At 40.1% G+C, this 17,286-nt stretch overlaps 1 protein-coding gene across 6 annotated transcripts in view; it reads left to right on the forward strand.

Moving 5' to 3' along the window:
- The window catches only part of TASP1 (taspase 1), a 249,769-nt gene that overhangs the window by 65,441 nt on the left and 167,042 nt on the right, over window positions 1–17,286 (forward strand). For all 6 annotated transcript variants that reach the window (XR_013814158.1, XM_079783747.1, XM_079783749.1 and 3 more), the window contains exon 7: window positions 9,172–9,251. Coding sequence is in view for 5 of the 6 variants with exons in the window: in XM_079783747.1 (XP_079639873.1) it covers window positions 9,172–9,251 (80 nt within the window). In the remaining variant the exon portion in view is untranslated. The remainder of the gene's footprint in view (window positions 1–9,171; window positions 9,252–17,286) is intronic.

A 17,286-nucleotide genomic window follows, 5' to 3' on the forward strand; every position in this document is an offset into this window, starting at 1 on the left:
CCCCCCCTGGTGTATGCTTTCTACACTCTCCTGTTATAACTGAGCCTTGATTGCTGTTGACACATCAATTGGAGGGATATACCCCCAGGTCAATTGGCTGCAAGGACTGGTTGCGACCACTGACTACCATGGAAGATCAGCTGTGCAGGGTCCTGCCTCACAAAACAGGACTTAACTTCAGCGGGGCTCTGGTGCCTGCCAAGTCTGCCCCTTTAGTGTGTCACTGTGGAGATGGTTGGATGGTGCTTTGATGTGGTCTGAAGCTGTCTAGTGGGTGCACTGGCCATGGGGCCTCCTGAGCCGCCACCTGTATTCTGCCCAGGGTCACCCAATTTGAGCTACAAAGTGATCTACAGATGGATGCTACTTGTGCTAGGCTTGGAGGTACCCAGGAGAGGCAAAGCTGCGAACCATGGCCGCTTGCTGCTAGTGCTGAGTCTGGGACCACTTAGTGAAAAGTATGGGGTACACTGAGGCCAGATGCTGTTTGTTTGAGAGATTTTATAAAAGTCTGAAGTGTGAGCCAAGACAGACCATTCATATGGAAAAGTGACTGGAAACAGCTTGGGTAGGCCTGCAAGTTTGTTGGCGTGGGGTCTCAGGGAATCACTAGGACAGGCAAACAGTGATAGTCAGGTTGATGGAGACTCAGATATGGTGCCTGCCTGCTAGCTTTGTAATGGGAGGGCTCAGAAAGGGAACAATGGGCTCTGCCAGCACTTTTGTCTAGCAGAAAGCTGCCCCTCCAGCTGTTGTCCTGATGCCAAACAATATCCCCAGTGCCTTTCGAGCTGTTGTCCCAGCACTGGATCTCAGAGGGAGTACGTCCAAGTAAGTTCATGCATGGGCCCTTTAAGAGGAACTGTGTGGAATTCCAGCAGCTTTCTGTCTCTCTCAGCCACAGTCCCCACTGGTTTTTACAACCAGAAGTTATGGGGACCTCTCTTCCTAGCAATAGAACCCTGGGCTGCGATCCCTCATTCCTCAGGGGGGATCTCCACAGCCAAGATATGCCTCCCAATTTTTATCTGCTACACGTGTGTGTGGGACTGGTCCTTATCACATCTCCATCTTCCTACCAGTCTCTTCGTGGTTTATTCTTTAACTAGAGGCCTGGTGCACAAATTTGTGCACAGGTGGGGTCCCTTGGCCTGGCTGGCGATCGGGGCCATTTCACCCAGTCCCGATTGGGGCCGATGGGGCCCATGGGAGGGCTCCAGGGTGTGTCCGGCCCTCTCGCCCAGTCCCGATCGGCCAGATCCCAGCAGCAAGCTAACCTACTGGTGAGAGCGTCTGCTCCCTGGTGGTCAGTGCGTGTCATAGTGACTGATTGAACCAAGGACCAAATGGTCAACTGATCTGTTGGACATTTAGCATATTACGCTTTTATTATATAGGATTCCTTAGTTGTAGGACTTCCTTTTAGATAGGTTTCAGACAGTTCTGAATGATGGCTGTTCTATAGTTTGGTTGTCATTTTGGTGTGGTTGTGGGAGGATGTGAGTACTATGTTTACCTATGCCTCCATCTTGACCTGAAGTCTATCTGAGGAAGTCTCTTTTTTGCATAATGTACTGAGAGTTTTTAATAAAAATGGGTGTTGCACCTTTTCAAATGTTTTTCTGCATTTATTGAGATGATCTTATAATTTTTTTTCTTGGTCAATATATTGATTGGTTGATTTTTGACTGTTAATTCAACAGTTGCATTTCTGGGATAAATTCTACTTGGTCATAATGTATAAGACTTTGTAAAGAATTTTTGTACCTATATTAATGAGAGATATTGGCCTGTTTTGTTTTTTGGGTATATAGGGATATATTTCTATATTTCACCAAATTTGGGAAATTTTTGCCTATCATTTCTTCAGATATTTTTGCTGATAATCCCCTTCTCTTCTATTCTTTAGGACTTCAATTACACATCTGTTTGACTTTTTTTAAAAAAAATATGTTTTTACTAATGTTAGAGAGAGAGGAAGGGAGAGGGATAGATAGAAACATCGATGAGAGAGAAACATTGATCAGCTACCTCCTGCACGTCCCCTACTGGGGATTGAGCCCACAACCTGAGCATATGCCCTGGCCAGGAATCGAACCAATGACCTCTTGGTTCATAGGTTGACGCTCAACCACTGAGGTGCACTGGCCAGGCTCTATTTGACTTCTTGTAATAGTCCTATAGATCACTGATAATTTGTTTACTTTTTCCATTTTTTCTGTTTTATTTTGAATAGTTTTCATTGCTGTTTTCAAGTTTAGTAATTATTTTTCTGAATATGTAATCACCTGTTAATTCCATCTAATTTATTTTTCATTTCTGACATTGTAGTTTTTTATCTTTCGGAAGTTTGATTTGCATCTTTAAGAAACTATCTTCCATGTATCTACTTACTATGTTTAATCTTTCCTATAGCTTCTTGAACATATGAATAGAGTTACACTGTTTTAATATCTTTGTATACTAATTCTATCATGTTTACTATTTTGGGGTTGTTTTCAGTTGAATGATTTCTCTCTTCATTATAGATTACATTTTCATGCTTCTTTGCATGCTTGGTAATTTTCATTAGATTCCAGACATTGTTTTATTTGGTGCTGAATATTCTTTTATTTTAATAAATATCTTCAGCTTTATTCTAGGATATGGTTAACATATTGAGAGGCAGTTTCATCTTTTCAGGTCTTGCTTTATACTTTGTTACATGGGACTAGGGAAGCATTTAGCTTTGAGTTGATTTTGCTTTGCTATCCAGGCCAAACCCTTCTAAGTACTATAGCAGATGCACCTAGAGTGATGTTTTTTTTTACTTTGACTGGTGGGAACAGGAGCTGTCTCTGGCTTTGTGTGAACTTGGGGATTGTTTCCTCTACAACTTTCACATTATTCTTTCCCATGCTCTGGTTAATTTCCTTTTACACACACTGATCTCTACTCAACTGAAGACTAGTAGAGGACTCTGTCTCCTCTCTGGTACTTTGCCCTCTGAACTCTGGATACCTTGGCTAGCTTCTTTGGATGTCCAACTCAGAGAGACTGCCAGGCTCTTCCTGAATTAACCTTCTTCTGCTGAGGCCTGGAAACTCCAGGCAGTAAGCTGGGACAGTCAGAGGGTTTACTTTATTTGTTTCCTTTCCCTCAAGGATCACTGTCCTACGTTGCCTACTAACGTCTAAAAACTGTTGTTTTCTATATTTTGTCTGTTTTTTCATTGGTTCAGGCAAAAGTGTAAATTTCTTCCTTGTTACTCCTTCTTGTTCAGAAGAAGAAATCTTTCACAAAAGTTCACTGTATACCTGCAGTAGTTTACAGAAGCCCAGTTCCCTGAGTATCCTAGTGTATTGTTTCTTAAAAATACTATTTTATCTATTGTAGTTTATAAATTTTATTCAATTTTCAAATATACTACTTTTGTTGTATGAACTTTAAAAGAAAATTTGAAACCTAAAGATTAAAAGAAACATAAGAGACCTATCAAACGATATAGATTTAGTTGAATTTCCATTCAAACCAAACAGTTTAACAAACAAAATAAAAACAGTAGCAAAATTTTATATGACAATCAGGGATATGTGAACATCTATTGACTATATTTTGAGTCTAAGGATTTATTATTAATTGTTTTTTGGTGTCATTTGGTTATGTTATGGTTATCTGTTAAAAATAATTTTTTGAGATGTATGCAAAATATTTATATTTGAAATTCAATATTTGGGATTTGCTTCAAAATAATCTGAGTGGGGGTATAAATGAATGAGATTAGCAATCTGTATATATAAGAGGCTAATATGCTAAGTGTCTGACCATCTGACCGATCGCTATGATGTGCACTGACCACCAGGGGGCAGACGCTAAATTCAGGAGCTGCTGTGACTGCACTGGTCATTTACAGAGAAACGGCACTGTGGACCTGGCGCCCACAAAGCAACACTCAGCTTCCCCCATTTGGCACACAGGCACCGCCACCACCCCGGAGCCATAGCCCACCAAATCGCAGCTGATGCTGCCAAGACCCAATGGTGCAAAATGTGGCCCACAGCCCAACCCAGCCCAGCCTAGCCCAGAAACGGTGGCTGTGGGCACTGGGTAATGACAGCACACAGCAACGCCCAGCTTCCTCTCCCTAGCAACAGGCCATCCTATCTAATAAAAGAGTAATATGCAAATTGACCATCACTCCAACACACAAGATGGCTGCCCCCATGTGGTCAAAAGATGGCTGACCCCATGTGGACACAAGATGGCTGCCACAAGATGGCCAGCAGGGGAGGGCAGTTGGGAGGGACCAGGCCTGCAAGGGAGGGCAGTTGTGGGCGATCAGGCAAGCAGGGGAGGGCAGTTGGGAGGGACCAGGCCTGCAAGGGAGGGCAGTTGGGGGCGATCAAGCCTGCAGGGGAGGGCAGTTAGGGGTGACCAGGCCGGCAGAGGAGGGAAGTTGGGGGCAACCGGGCCTATAGGGAAGGGCAGTTGGGGGGGACCCAGGCCTGCAGGGGAGGGTAGTTGGGGGGGGACCAGGCATGCAGGGGAGAGTAGTTAGGGGTGACCAGGCCTGCAGGGGAGGGCAGTTGGGGGTGACCAGGCCTGTAGGGGAGGGCAGTTAGGGTCAAAGAGGCTGGCAGGGGAGCAGTTAGGCATCCATCAGGCTGGCAGGGGAGTGGTTAGGGGGTGATCAGGCTGGCAGGCAGAAGCGGTTAGGGGCAATCAGGAAGGCAGGCAGGCAAGCAGTTGGGAGCCAGCAGTCCTGGATTGTGAGAGGGCAGTTGGGGGCGATCAAGCCTACCGGGATCGGGCCTAAATGGGCGTTCGGACATCCCTCGAAGGGACCCAGATTGGAGAGGGTGCAGGCTGGGCTGTGAGGGACACACACCCCCGTGCACGAATTTCATGCACCGGGCCTCTAGTTTAACAATAAATGGCACTGTGGACCTGGCACCCACAAAGCAACACTTGGTTTCCCCCAAGTGGGACACAGGCCCCACCACTACCCCAGAGAGATACCTCACCAAATTGCAGCTGACATTGCCAAGATCCCATAGCTCAAAATGCAGCCCACTGCCCAGCCCAGCCTGGAAACGGTGGCTATGGGCACTGGGTAATGACGTACCGTAGCAACACCTGGCTTCCTCTCCCTAGCGACTAGGCTCCTTGGAGTTTCTTCAGCCCAGGAACATGACTTGCTTTATAGCCAGTGGAAACATTTTATACTTTAACCAAATGTCTGTGAAGCGTTTTCCTGTGCCTCATCTCATTTGATCCTCACAGAAGTCCTGGAGTAGGTAGATAGGAGACTCGGCGGAATCCTATTTTTTTTTTCATTAGCTGGAAAACGGAGATTTAGAAAGCTTAGAAACTTGACCCGACTGAAAAGAAGTAAGAAATGGTGGACCTTGAAAATGACTTCAGGTTTTCTCACCACACAGAATATAGTCAAACACTGCTGCAGTTAAATATTTTACCCCTTGTTCTCCCTGCATGATCTACAATAATAATCTGCTTCCTGTTGATATTTACTGCTGTGTTGCTGACAATTACCTGGAAGAGAAATTGGGGTGCTTCACTGGGCTGGAAAAAGTTTAGCTACATCAGAAAGCACGACTAGTTAAGCAAGTTTATTATCTCTCTCTCTCTTTCTCTCTCTTTCTCTCTCTCTCTCTCTCTCTCTCTATATATATATATATATATATATATATAAAAGGCTAAGTTGACTTGCGCATGCACAATACATATAAAGCTCTCGCTGGCACCAGTTGCACGCATGTGTTTCGATCTGTCATTGTCGATTGTGAATTTGGTTGACACTTCTATTATAGAGAAAGGGCGAACAGCGATATTAAAATATTTCTTCTAATTAATTTCCTTTCAATGTGCATGAATTTGTGCACTGGGCCACTAGTGTATTAATAATTGATGAAATAGGTTGATGATCCATTTAGTTCATTACACTGTTCTCTAAAATGTATGTTTGAAAATTTCTGTAATACATTTTTAAAAAAAGAGTTAAATTCTTATTTTTAAAATATGTTTGTTGTGTTATTTCCAAATATAGCAAATTCTTCTTTATTTGTACTTTATGTCTGTAAGCTTTACTTAATAGCTACTAATTTGCCTGCCCTCAATTTTGTATATTTGTGATGAACAAAGAAGTGATAGATAAAATAAATAAAAATCAGTTTTTAAGTCCAAAGCAGAAGCTATCATTTTCTCCTATATCTTTTTCATCTAATAAAGAATTTGATTATTGGGGTCCAGGAGCATTCTTAAGAGTTTTCTAAATCACTAAGTTACACAATTTTAGATTCTTGGTTCTTTGCAAATGGGTGGTTCTCATCCATAAGATTGTAAGTCTTATCACTGTGTTTGCCCAGATAGCCCTTCTTGGGACCTTTGGCTGTGTTAGGCTTGAAGCAGCACCTACAGCTCAGCTTCCTGAAGGTGTGAATCATTCCACCTCAGGGCTGGCCTCCCTAGAGTGCTACTGCATTTTGTTTGATATCACTTTAGACTTGTCTTAATGTAAGTTAAGGTGGGTATAACAGAAGGAAAATGTTGTCCTTCAGGGTTTTTTGACACCCTACTTTATTTTTAATATCTCGTCAATGTTTATTTAGTGCTTACTGTGCTTTAGATACTATTCTAAATGCTTGGGATTATCAAAGGAAACACAAAGATTCCCATTTTTATGAAGCTTATAGTTTATTTAGGGAAGACAGAAATAAACTATATAATATGTAAATTATAAAGTATATGGTATGGTATAAGGTGGAAAAAAGAAAAAATGTAAAAGCAGAATGTGGGGTTGGGAGTACTGGATAAGGGAGTGCAGTTTTAAGTAGGTCTTGTCAAGCACAGATACTGGAGCAGATGAGGGAAATCGGCCTTTGGGAGAGCCTGATAGAGAGTAGTTAGGATGAAGGCTCTGAGGCAGGAGCCTCCATGGCATGTTTGAGTTTTTACAAGAGGCTGGAGTAAAATTAGCAAGGGGGCAACAGAAATAAGAGATAAGGTGAGGGCCATCAAGGATCACATCACTTGGGAGAATTTGTAGATTCTTGTGAAAACTCCAGTTTTTACACTAGAGTGCTCATGAAAGGTTTTGCAGTTTTTGAGAAGAGGAATGTTATTATCTGACGTGCTTTACAAGGATGTCAGTGGCTGGTGAGAATATACTGGTGCGGAGGCAGAGCAAGGCAAGTATGAAAATAGGCCTTTGCAACAATCCAGGTAGCAGGTGATTGTGGCTCAGACCAAGGTGTTAGTAGTGGAGGTGGTGAGAAGTGGTCCGATTTTGGGTAAATTGTAAAGGTAGTGTTCAGTAGGTGTGTGTTTTTTTTTAACTTGATTGAGGTAAAACTTTTCTAAAAGCTTTCTCCTTAGAGAGTCAGAAGACAGAGAAATTTGAATTGGTACTGCATTTAATGTTCTGGAAAAAATTTTTTTTGACATGTATAGTTTTTTTTGGCAAAAGCTTATGTAGCTTTACAGGATCTTTTAGTGATTTCAGAAGCAGTTATTCCATTTTGTGTGATGATGAACTATTATAGTAACTTAAGGTCTGATATTCAGTAATCTTATTAATAAGATGGCATCCAAATATTTACTTCCTGTGAATATTGTAAAATACCCAAATTACTTAAAAACTTGCATAGCAGACAATGGCAGGTGGATTTTATTTAGAAGCAAATCTATGAATGACTAAGAAACGAAAGATAAAACTAAGAGTATTTTGTAAAATGCCATTGATTCCAGATACTGGAATTGAACCCAAAATGATCAGTGGGCCTACTGAGAATACTAGATTCAGCTCCAAATGTCTGTCCTGATAATTTAGTTTAATATTTCAGCATCTCTTTTACATCTTTGCATGAAGAGAAGTCATTTCTTATATCCAAATTCTGTTTCTAGTAGAAGGAAGTACTAAAAATGCTGTCAAGACAGCTCAACTCACATCCAAGTTCCTATTTCAGTTATTCTTCCATTTGAACTCTATGTGGCAGCTTTTCTTTGCAGTTTCTCTGCTGTGTTTTTCATCTGATACAAGAATTGGAGAAACTGTTTTATATTTTCAGAATCCTTTAGAATTTTTTTTTAAAGTGAGAGTTTGAAGAAGTAATGTTGTTTATTCCAGCTGGCCCTTCCTCCTCTCTTTTTTCAGTGCCCCCTCCATCCCCACCTTGATGTACATTGGAAAACAGTTATTGGGCTTAACCGTTTAGTTTTTCGTTGGAACCATTTGGGTATGTTTCTGAGTGTCTACTTAGATTTTGTTTTGCCAGTCTGTCACCGATCTTCTTACTAACAATCAAATCTAAAGACTTCAATATGTATTGCTTTGAGTTTTCAGTGTTGGAATGATTAGAAGAATAGAAACAAAAAACAGGGAACAGCAAACTAATGAGTAGGCACTTGTTCAAGGAATCCATTACTAGCTGGCTGAGATCTTTAAGGAGTTGGCTATGGAAGGAGATGAAGTGACTGATTATAATGGTAACTGCTTGCTATTATGTGTTAGAAAATGGGGTGGTTAATTATCCTGCATGTTATTTGAAACCTTTGAAAATAAGTCTTTTAGAGCTGGCTAATAGTATTCCTTTATTTACTTTCTTATGTTCAAATGTGCAGTTTGAGGCTTAAAAATTACTTTTGGGACATCACAGTACTTTACTTCCCACAGTAAAAATGATCCTGAGGGTCAGGTATATATTTTTGTTGCATCAAGGCTTAGAAATGTAAGCACATCTCATTGTTTTAGGACTTTTCTAGATGTACACACTCATTTTGAGTTATGCCAGGTGTTGTGTTAGGTAAGAATACCATATCTGAAGACATTCACTTAAACTTTGACTCTTAATCAGATTAGTAAATAGATCTTGCGATGTCAGCTGAGAACCATGTTGATCCAAGGTAAATCTTAATATTTTCCACTGGGAAATCAACTACTTATGTTGGGTTTTACTTATTAGTTATTACAAATGAAATAACATTTCTTTCTCTAACTTGGAAAAAATTTTAAAGAATTTTTTTGGCATATAGCCATATTATTATTTCAAAGAAGTCTAGAATTATATCTCTATGCAAAACTTTTTTTTCAGTTGCCTTACTATATTACTTAATTGAATATGTAGGAGAAGATGACACTGGGAAGTTTTAAAAGAATAATTTTTCTGTTGTTAGCTTTTTAGTTGGAGAAGGAGCCTACAGATGGGCAGTAGATCATGGAATACCTTCTTGCCCTCCTAACATCATGACCACAAGTGAGTAAAAACTTTTCAAAATTAAGCTATATTAGCATATATACCTGAGAGTGTTACATTGCTTTTGACCCAGATAGTACTGATATTTAAGGAAGAAAGCTTATATGTTGAAATATTTCTAGTTAAAAGACACATAGAAAATTATTTGCTTTTAAGCTATGTTTATATTCCTGAGGTCCCTGCATTGCTTCTTCTTCTTCTTCTTTTTTTATTTTTATTTTTTAAATACTTTTATTTATTTTTAGAGAGAGAGGAAGGGAGGAGGAGAGAGAAAGAGAAACATTGATGTGAGAGCAGAACATCGATCGGCTGCCTCCTGCATGCCCCCTATCCGGGACCGAGCCTGTGACCTGGGCAAGTACCCTGACGGGAATTGAACCAGCAAACTTTTGGTGCATGGGACAGCGCCCAATCAACTGAGCCAAACTGGTCTGGGCCCTGCATTGCTTTCTCATGTTTTTATAGAAGTATTGCTAAAAGGATTTCTTTTAGGTTACTTAAAATAATTACTAACAATAAAACCATAATACCACCCCCTCAGAGAGTGAGAAGAAAACAGATCATCATTTAGCTGTCCCTAAGTTGAGGAAGGCCTTTCTATGTACCAAGTGCAAGAAAAGGAAAAACAAAAGTGACTGTGGGAGTTAAGACTGAAAAAACACTTACCATAAATATGACAAAAGGATACATATTCTTAATCTGTGAAAAGGTTTACCGAATTAAGAACCACACAAAAACATGTAATACCCCAGTAGAAAAATGGTCAAAAGTCCTAAGTAGGTAATTTAATTAATACGAAAATTTATATCAAAATTAGTACATGTTAAATTTGTTCTCTTAATTTGTGAGAGTTAAAAAATATTACATTATTACTGGTAGATGTGTGGTGAACTGAACATCATATATTGTAGCTACAAATGTAAATTGGCAGAAATTTTGGAGGATAGCTAAGTAGTATAGATCAAGAGCCTTAAACATATTCTGCTTCTAGGAACTTGTCATTAGAGATACAAAGGTTTACATAGAAGGGTGCAGTGCTCCACCTAACTGAGCCACACCGGCCAGGGCAATTTTGTTTTTCTTGGAGACACCTCACCTGGCACCTTAAGTCTAGAGTGGATGCTTACTAGGCCTGCTGTGTATGTGTCATTGCTGGTCTTCACCTCACCGTCATTTGGGATTTCCTTTTCCTCTCTCCAAAATCACATTATGTGTTTCCTGAATCTCCTTAGTTTTTTTTTTTCTTTCTTATTTTGCTGCAAGATTAGAAATAATTTTCTCTTAGGCTTTTGAAGAAATTGTTTTTATTTTTAAATTTTCAGCCTTGCTATTCAGTCCTTTGGCATTTTTTCCCTTTTTTAAAAATTTTTAAAGTATTACATATAGTAGTACATATATCTCCTTTTTTCCCCCCCCATTGACCTTCCCCCAGCCTCCCCTACCCTTGTCGCATGCCCTCATCCCACCCCCCCAGTGTCTTGTGTCCATTGGTGTGCTTATATGCATGCATACATGTCCTTTGGTTGATCTCTTTCCCCCTCTTCCCAACACTCCCCAGCCTTCCCGCTGTAATTTGACAGTCTGTTCGGTGCTTTACTGCCTCTGTATCTCTCTTTTTGTTCATCAGGTTATAATGTTCTTTATTTTCCATAAATGAGTGAGATCATGTGGTATTTTTCTTTCATTGCCTGGCTTATTTCACTTAACATAATGCTCTCCAGGTCCATCCATGCTGCTGCAAATGGTAAGAATTCTTTCTTTTTTATAGCAGCGTAGTATTCCATTGTGTAGATGTACCATAGTTTTCTAATCCACTCATCTGCGGATGGGCATTTAGGCTGTTTTCCAAATCTTAGCTATGGTGAATTGTGCTGCTATGAACATAGGGGTGCATATATCCTTTCTGATTGGTGTTTCTAGTTTCTTGGGATATATTCCTAGGAGTGGGATTACTGGGTCAAATGGCAGTTCCATTACTCCTTTGGCATTTTGATTCCCAGTTTTTTTGTGGTGTATTCCTTCTCTTTGGAAGCAAGCTCTTAATTCCCATGTTCTTATTAACACAATGAAGCATCTTGGGATGGGTCTTTTTTATTCAGTATTCTGGGTACTCATTTTGTACTTTCATTGTGGAGAGACATATGCTTCAGTTTAGGGGAAATTATAGTATACTAATCTCTTCCTCTATCCTTCTTCAATTTTGTTTTTCTAATTTCTATAAATTAAATGGTAGATTTTGCTCCAATTCTTTGAGTCTTTTTAAAAAATTAATTAATTTTTTTAAAATTTCTGTTTTTTGTCCTACTGTCTTGGAAGTTTCTTTAATTTTATCTCCTAAATCTTTTAATTGTGATGAATTTATAATTTTGGTTTTCATAGTTTTTGTTGTTGTTAATCCTCACCTGAGGATATTTTTTCCTTTGATTTTTAGAAAGAGTGGAAAGGAGGGAAGGAGGGAAGGTGGGAGAGAGGGAGAGAGAGAAACAGATATGAAAGAGACACATTGATTGGTTGCCTCCAGAATGTGCCTTGACAAGGCCAGGGATCAAACCTGCAATTCAGGTATGTGCCCTTGACTGGGAGTTGAACCCGTGAGCGTTTGGATGTGTGGGGCAATGCTCTAACCATTTAGGAACACTGGCCAGGGCTGTTTTTCATAGTTTCAATTTCTCGAGATTCATCTGTGATTAATACTTTTAAAAGTAGTGTCCTGTTCTCGGTTCATGAACTTAATATGTATTTTGGCTTATCACTTAGGATATAATTCTTTAAATTTTGTTCTTACCTGATGTTTTTCTTTTTGCTGTCTTATTTTTTTGTTTCAGACCCCCATACATGTTAGCCAATTTCCTCAACCATATAGTGACCCTCTGCTGTTTTCATACTCATGAGTGTGGCACTTAAAAGCCATTTGGAAGCTTTGTTTGTGAGGACAGGTCTGGGTGACCTCAAGGGGGATGGTGTGATCATGCTTTTTTTGCTGTGGGAATTCCCAGTTGTTCTCCCAACAAAACCAAATGTCTATATGTTTTTCTTTTGTATTAGAGAGAAATCTTCCCAGCTCTGGCAGGGCAATAGCCAGTATTCTGATTTAGATCAAGGGAAGGGGCTAAAGGACTTACCTTTTTTTTTTCCAGACTTTTTATATAAATCCCAGTTTTAAGTAGAACCCTGAAACCTGCCCCCAGGCTGTACTCGATGTCCGCTTATTTGGGGCCCTCTGGTTCAGCCTCTCCGGTGTTAACCTCATGTTTCCTGCAAACAGGAGGAGGGGATTAGGCATCTATCTGTTCCTTATTACAGCTTCTGCCAGTTTTTCCGTTTTCAGTTTCAACCTGGCTTTCAGAGGTAACAGGTGCTTTCTGTTTGGAGCTCTTCTGATGGTTTTTGGTCAGAAATTAGTTTACTTTGGAAGAGATAAGTTTGATTAGTGATGTCTTGGCTACTAGTCATCGGGGTTTGTCTTCCTCTACTCAGTTACTCTGTATTCATCCATTTGCTTTCTGCTTTCTAGCATTAGGTTGGTATTGCCCTCCTCATTGTTATCATCTCAATGTATGTCAGTCTTTTGTCCCTTTAAATTTCTTTTTGGTAAGGTTTTAGTAGAGTGGAGATGAACTTGCTCTTGTGCTCAGTTAGCCAGTTTTAATTATTTTGTACTTCTTAATAATTCAGAACATTTATATAAAAAGGTGTTATAAAACAGCTATTACTAGATATTTTGCAGATGACAAAATATTTTGACTATACATTAGTGTTTTGTGCTTATAACAAGAAATATATGTATACACTCCCCAGCCCCCCACATATTGCTATAGATTTCTTGTGACTTACATAAGCAACTAACAATAATAAATAAGGTATTTGAAAATTAAGTGATATATTCATCTATTTCTTGCAAAAAAGAATAGTGTTGATCTGTAGTGAATTTAGGAGTAGAAATTATGCTCTTCCATTGCTTTCAGAATCACATCAACCATCCTTGGCCTCCAAAATCAGCCAGCACCATTTTTGAGCTTAGCTCCTTCTTGCTGAGCAACAATGTGCTCCCAAACTTATCAGAATTATTCCACTGAGGTGGAGGCCACCATCAACTGCCTGGTCTACATGCATCTGAAAGCCTCCTACATCTACTTCTCTCTGGGCTTCTGTTTTAACCACGAGGATGTGGCTCTGAAGAGCCTGGGCCACTTCTTCTGCCAGTTGGTGGAGGAGAAGTGGGAGGGTGCCTATTGTCTCTTGATGCAAAACAAGTGTGGTGGCTGTGCCCTCTTCCATGATGTACAGAAACCTCCCTAAATGAGTGGGGCAAAACTCAGGACACCATGGAAGCTGCTAAGGTCCTGCAGAGGAACCTGAGCCAGGCCCTTTTGGATCTGAATGCCCTAGGTCCTACCCACAGTTTTCATTATCTGAAAAATCTTTATTTTTGTCTTGAATTTTAAAATATATTTTTTTGTTGAATGTAGTCTTCTAGGTTGGCGGGAGTTTTCTTTTGTACTTCTTATTCATTATTTTTTTTATTGTGGTAAAATATACATAACTTAAAATTTACTAGTTTAACAGTTTTAATTCAGTGGTACTAGGCACATTCCCAGTTTTGCGTAACCATTATGGATTTCTACAACGTATTCATCCCAAACAGAAATTTTGTACCTGTCAAACAAGTACTCATTCTCCTTGTTTGTGACCCCCTAGTAACCTCTAGTCTATTTTTTCCTCTCTGAATTTGTCTATTTTAGGGCCCTCCTATAAGTGGAATCATACTGTTACTGGCATTGGGGTTCTTGGGTTCCCCAAGATAGAAATCGAGAGGAAATCACTGAGAAATCCCCAATCAGATTTTATTAAGCTTATGCTCAAGCACAAGGGAGATAGCACAGAGGAAAGGAAGGTCCTCTGAACTGGCTTGTGGAAGGGGGTGTGGGGGAGACTGGCTCTGCTTGGCTTGCTTTTATATGCTGGGTACAAAGTGGGCTTGTGCGAAAAGGCGGGTGTTTTGAAAAAGGCAGGCTTGCAGAATTTTCCATTCCAGGGTTGGATGACTTCCATTTCCAGCTGCATTGCCTGGCACTGTTGGAGCAAGATGGCAGACTGCTCATTGCTGCCACCCTAGGAAGGTCCTATAGTGGTCAAACCTTAATCAACTGCACCTGCAGGTCATTAGTTTAAGCAGGTATTTAGAAGGGAGATAAAATTAGATCCTGCATTTTTGAATGGCTGTGAAGGGGTGGAGACATTTTTGTGGTCAGCTTACCTCAAGTTTCTTTTGATCACCTGGTCTTCACTTCACTTCCCGGGCACCTGGTATTTTCTATTTTCAGGCCCAAGTTCCTATGCTGTCTCAATACAATGTTTGTCCTTTTGTGTCTGCCTTTTTCACTTAGCATAATGTTTTCAGGGTTCACCCATATTGTAGCATGTTTCAGAATTTTGTTCTGTCTTATAACTGAAGGTAGGAAGGGAGAGGGAAAGAGTGATAGAAACATCAATGATGAGAGAGTGAGAGAGGGAGAGAGTGATAGAAACATCAATGATGAGAGAGACTCATTGATCGGCTGCCTCCTGCATGTCCCCCACTGGGGACCAAGCCCACAACTTGGGCATGTGCCCTGACTGGGAATCGAACTATGACCTCCTGGTTTATAGGTCGATGCTCAACCACTGAGCCACATCAGCTAGGTATCTTAGCACTTTTGATGATGCCAGTACATTATCTTTTAGACTAGTGGCCCAGTGCATGAAATTCGTGCACGGGAGGGTGTGTCCCTCAGCCTGGCCTGCACCCTCTCCAATCTGGGACCCCTCGGAGGATGTCCGACAGTTGAACATCCCTCTTGTAATCCGGGACCACTGGCTCCTAACCACTCACCTGCCTGCCTGCCTGATAGCCCCTAACCACTCTGCCTGCCGGCTTGCTCGCCCCCAACTACCCCCCCCCCCCCATGCCAGCCTGCTCGCCCCCAACTGCCCTCCCCTCCTGGCCTGATCGCCCCTAATTGCCTCTGCCTCAACTCCGCCATCATGGCTTTGTCCGGAAGGACATCTGTCTAATTAGCGTATTACCCTTTTATTAGTATAGATTAATTTGTTTCTGATTGGAAGTCAGACATTATTTTTATCATTGTTACCCTGTATGCGATGTGTTTTCTTTTTTCTCTTAACTGCTTTTAAGAGTTATTCATTTATCTTTGGTTTTCAGTATTTTAAACATGATATGCTTAGGTGTGGTTTCTTTGTGCCTAGTTTTTACTGTGCCTGTTGAATCTGTGGGTTACAGTTTTTAATCAAATTAGGAAAAACTTCTCAGACTTTTTTGTTTGTTTGTTAATGTTTTCTCTCATTTGTTTCTAGGATTTCAGTTCTATTTACATAAAATATTTTGTGCTGCCACTTGTTATTGAAGCTCTTACTTTTTCATCCTGTTTTCTCAATTCTCCATAGAAATAGAACCAATAGGAGATCTATCTATCTGTTTGTCTGTCTGCCTGTCTATTTACTCATCTTAAAAGATTTATTATAAATGATTAGTAGTTATGGAGGCTGACAAGTCCCAGGATCTTCAGGGTCAGTCAGGAAGCTGGATTTTCAATCCAAGTCCAAAGGCCTGAGAACCAGGAGGGCCAGTCATGTAGTTCCAGTATGAAGGCTGGCGGGTTCGAGACCCAGGAGAAGCTGATGTTTTAGCTCAAGGACAGAGGCAAATAAAAGTCCACGTTCCAGTATGAAGATAGTCAGGCAAAAGGAATTCTCTCTTACTTAGTGGAGAGTCTACATTTTAGTTCTATGAATGCTTTCAACTGATTGGATAAGGTCCACCTACATTAGGTAGGGCAATCTGCTTTACTAAGGCTACCAATTTAAATGTTAATCTCACCCTCATCAAAAACACCTTTACAGACATATCTAGAATAATATTTGACCAGATATCTGGGTACCTGCTGCCCACTCAAGTTGACAGAAAATTAACCATTACACTTTCATTTTTATGAATTCTGTTGAATTGTCTTAAAGTTCACTAATCTTTTCTTCATCAGTGTCTAATGTTAATCTTATGTAATGATTTTAAAAAATATAAAATATAGCTTTCAGTTATAAAGTTCCATTTAAAAAAAATTTCCATCTCTCTTGAAATTCCCATGTCTTCACTCATTATACTCATTGTTAACATATTTGTTATTGTTATTTTAAAATCCTTGACTACTAATTCTGAAATCTAGATCATCTGGGTCAATTTCTTTTTAAAAAAATTAAATTTATTGGGGTGACATTGTTCAACATGAACATATAGGTTTCAGGTGTGAGTTTCTATTATTACAAGATCTGTACATTGTACCTTGTGTCCACCACCCAAAGTCAAATCTCCTGTGGGTCAGTTTCCATTGATAGATTTTTTTCCTCCCCTCTTGACTCTGGATCATATCTTCCTGTTTAGTTGCAGATCTCTTAATTGTTTATATTGCAACTCAGGCATTGTGGATGATACATTTTAGTTACTATGGATTTGTTATCTTCCTTTGAATGATGTTGAGTTTTATCCTAGCATGTAATTAAATTATTTGCAGATAACCTTGATGTTATCACAGCCTGGTTTTAGGCTTTGTTAAACTGAGTCTATTTTAGTTTTGTTCTTAATCCTAGACTTGTTTTCTTTCCAAGTTTTTATTTATTTTACCCTTATTTTAAAAATTTATCTTTATTATTGAAAGTTTTATATATGTCCCCTTTTTCTTCCCCATTGACCCCTCCACCATCCCCCCCAACCCATCCCCTAGGCCAGTGGTCAGCAAACTGCGGCTCGCGAGCCACATGCGGCTCGCGAGCCGTGGTTTGCCGCTCTGTTGACTAATGAGTTTGCCGACCACTGGTAGACTAAATGTTACCGTGTAGTTGGAAGCTGTGAAGATTAGGCAATTGTGGCATATTGTGTGCAAAGAGGTAAAGGGTAGTATATGACAGTGGTCGGCAAACTCATTAGTCAACAGAGCCGCAGTTTGCCGACCACTGCCCTAGGCCTTCACCACATTATTGTCTG

This window comes from Cnephaeus nilssonii (assembly GCF_951640355.1).
Source record: "Cnephaeus nilssonii genome assembly, chromosome: 11".
Lineage (NCBI taxonomy): Eukaryota > Metazoa > Chordata > Mammalia > Chiroptera > Vespertilionidae > Cnephaeus > Cnephaeus nilssonii.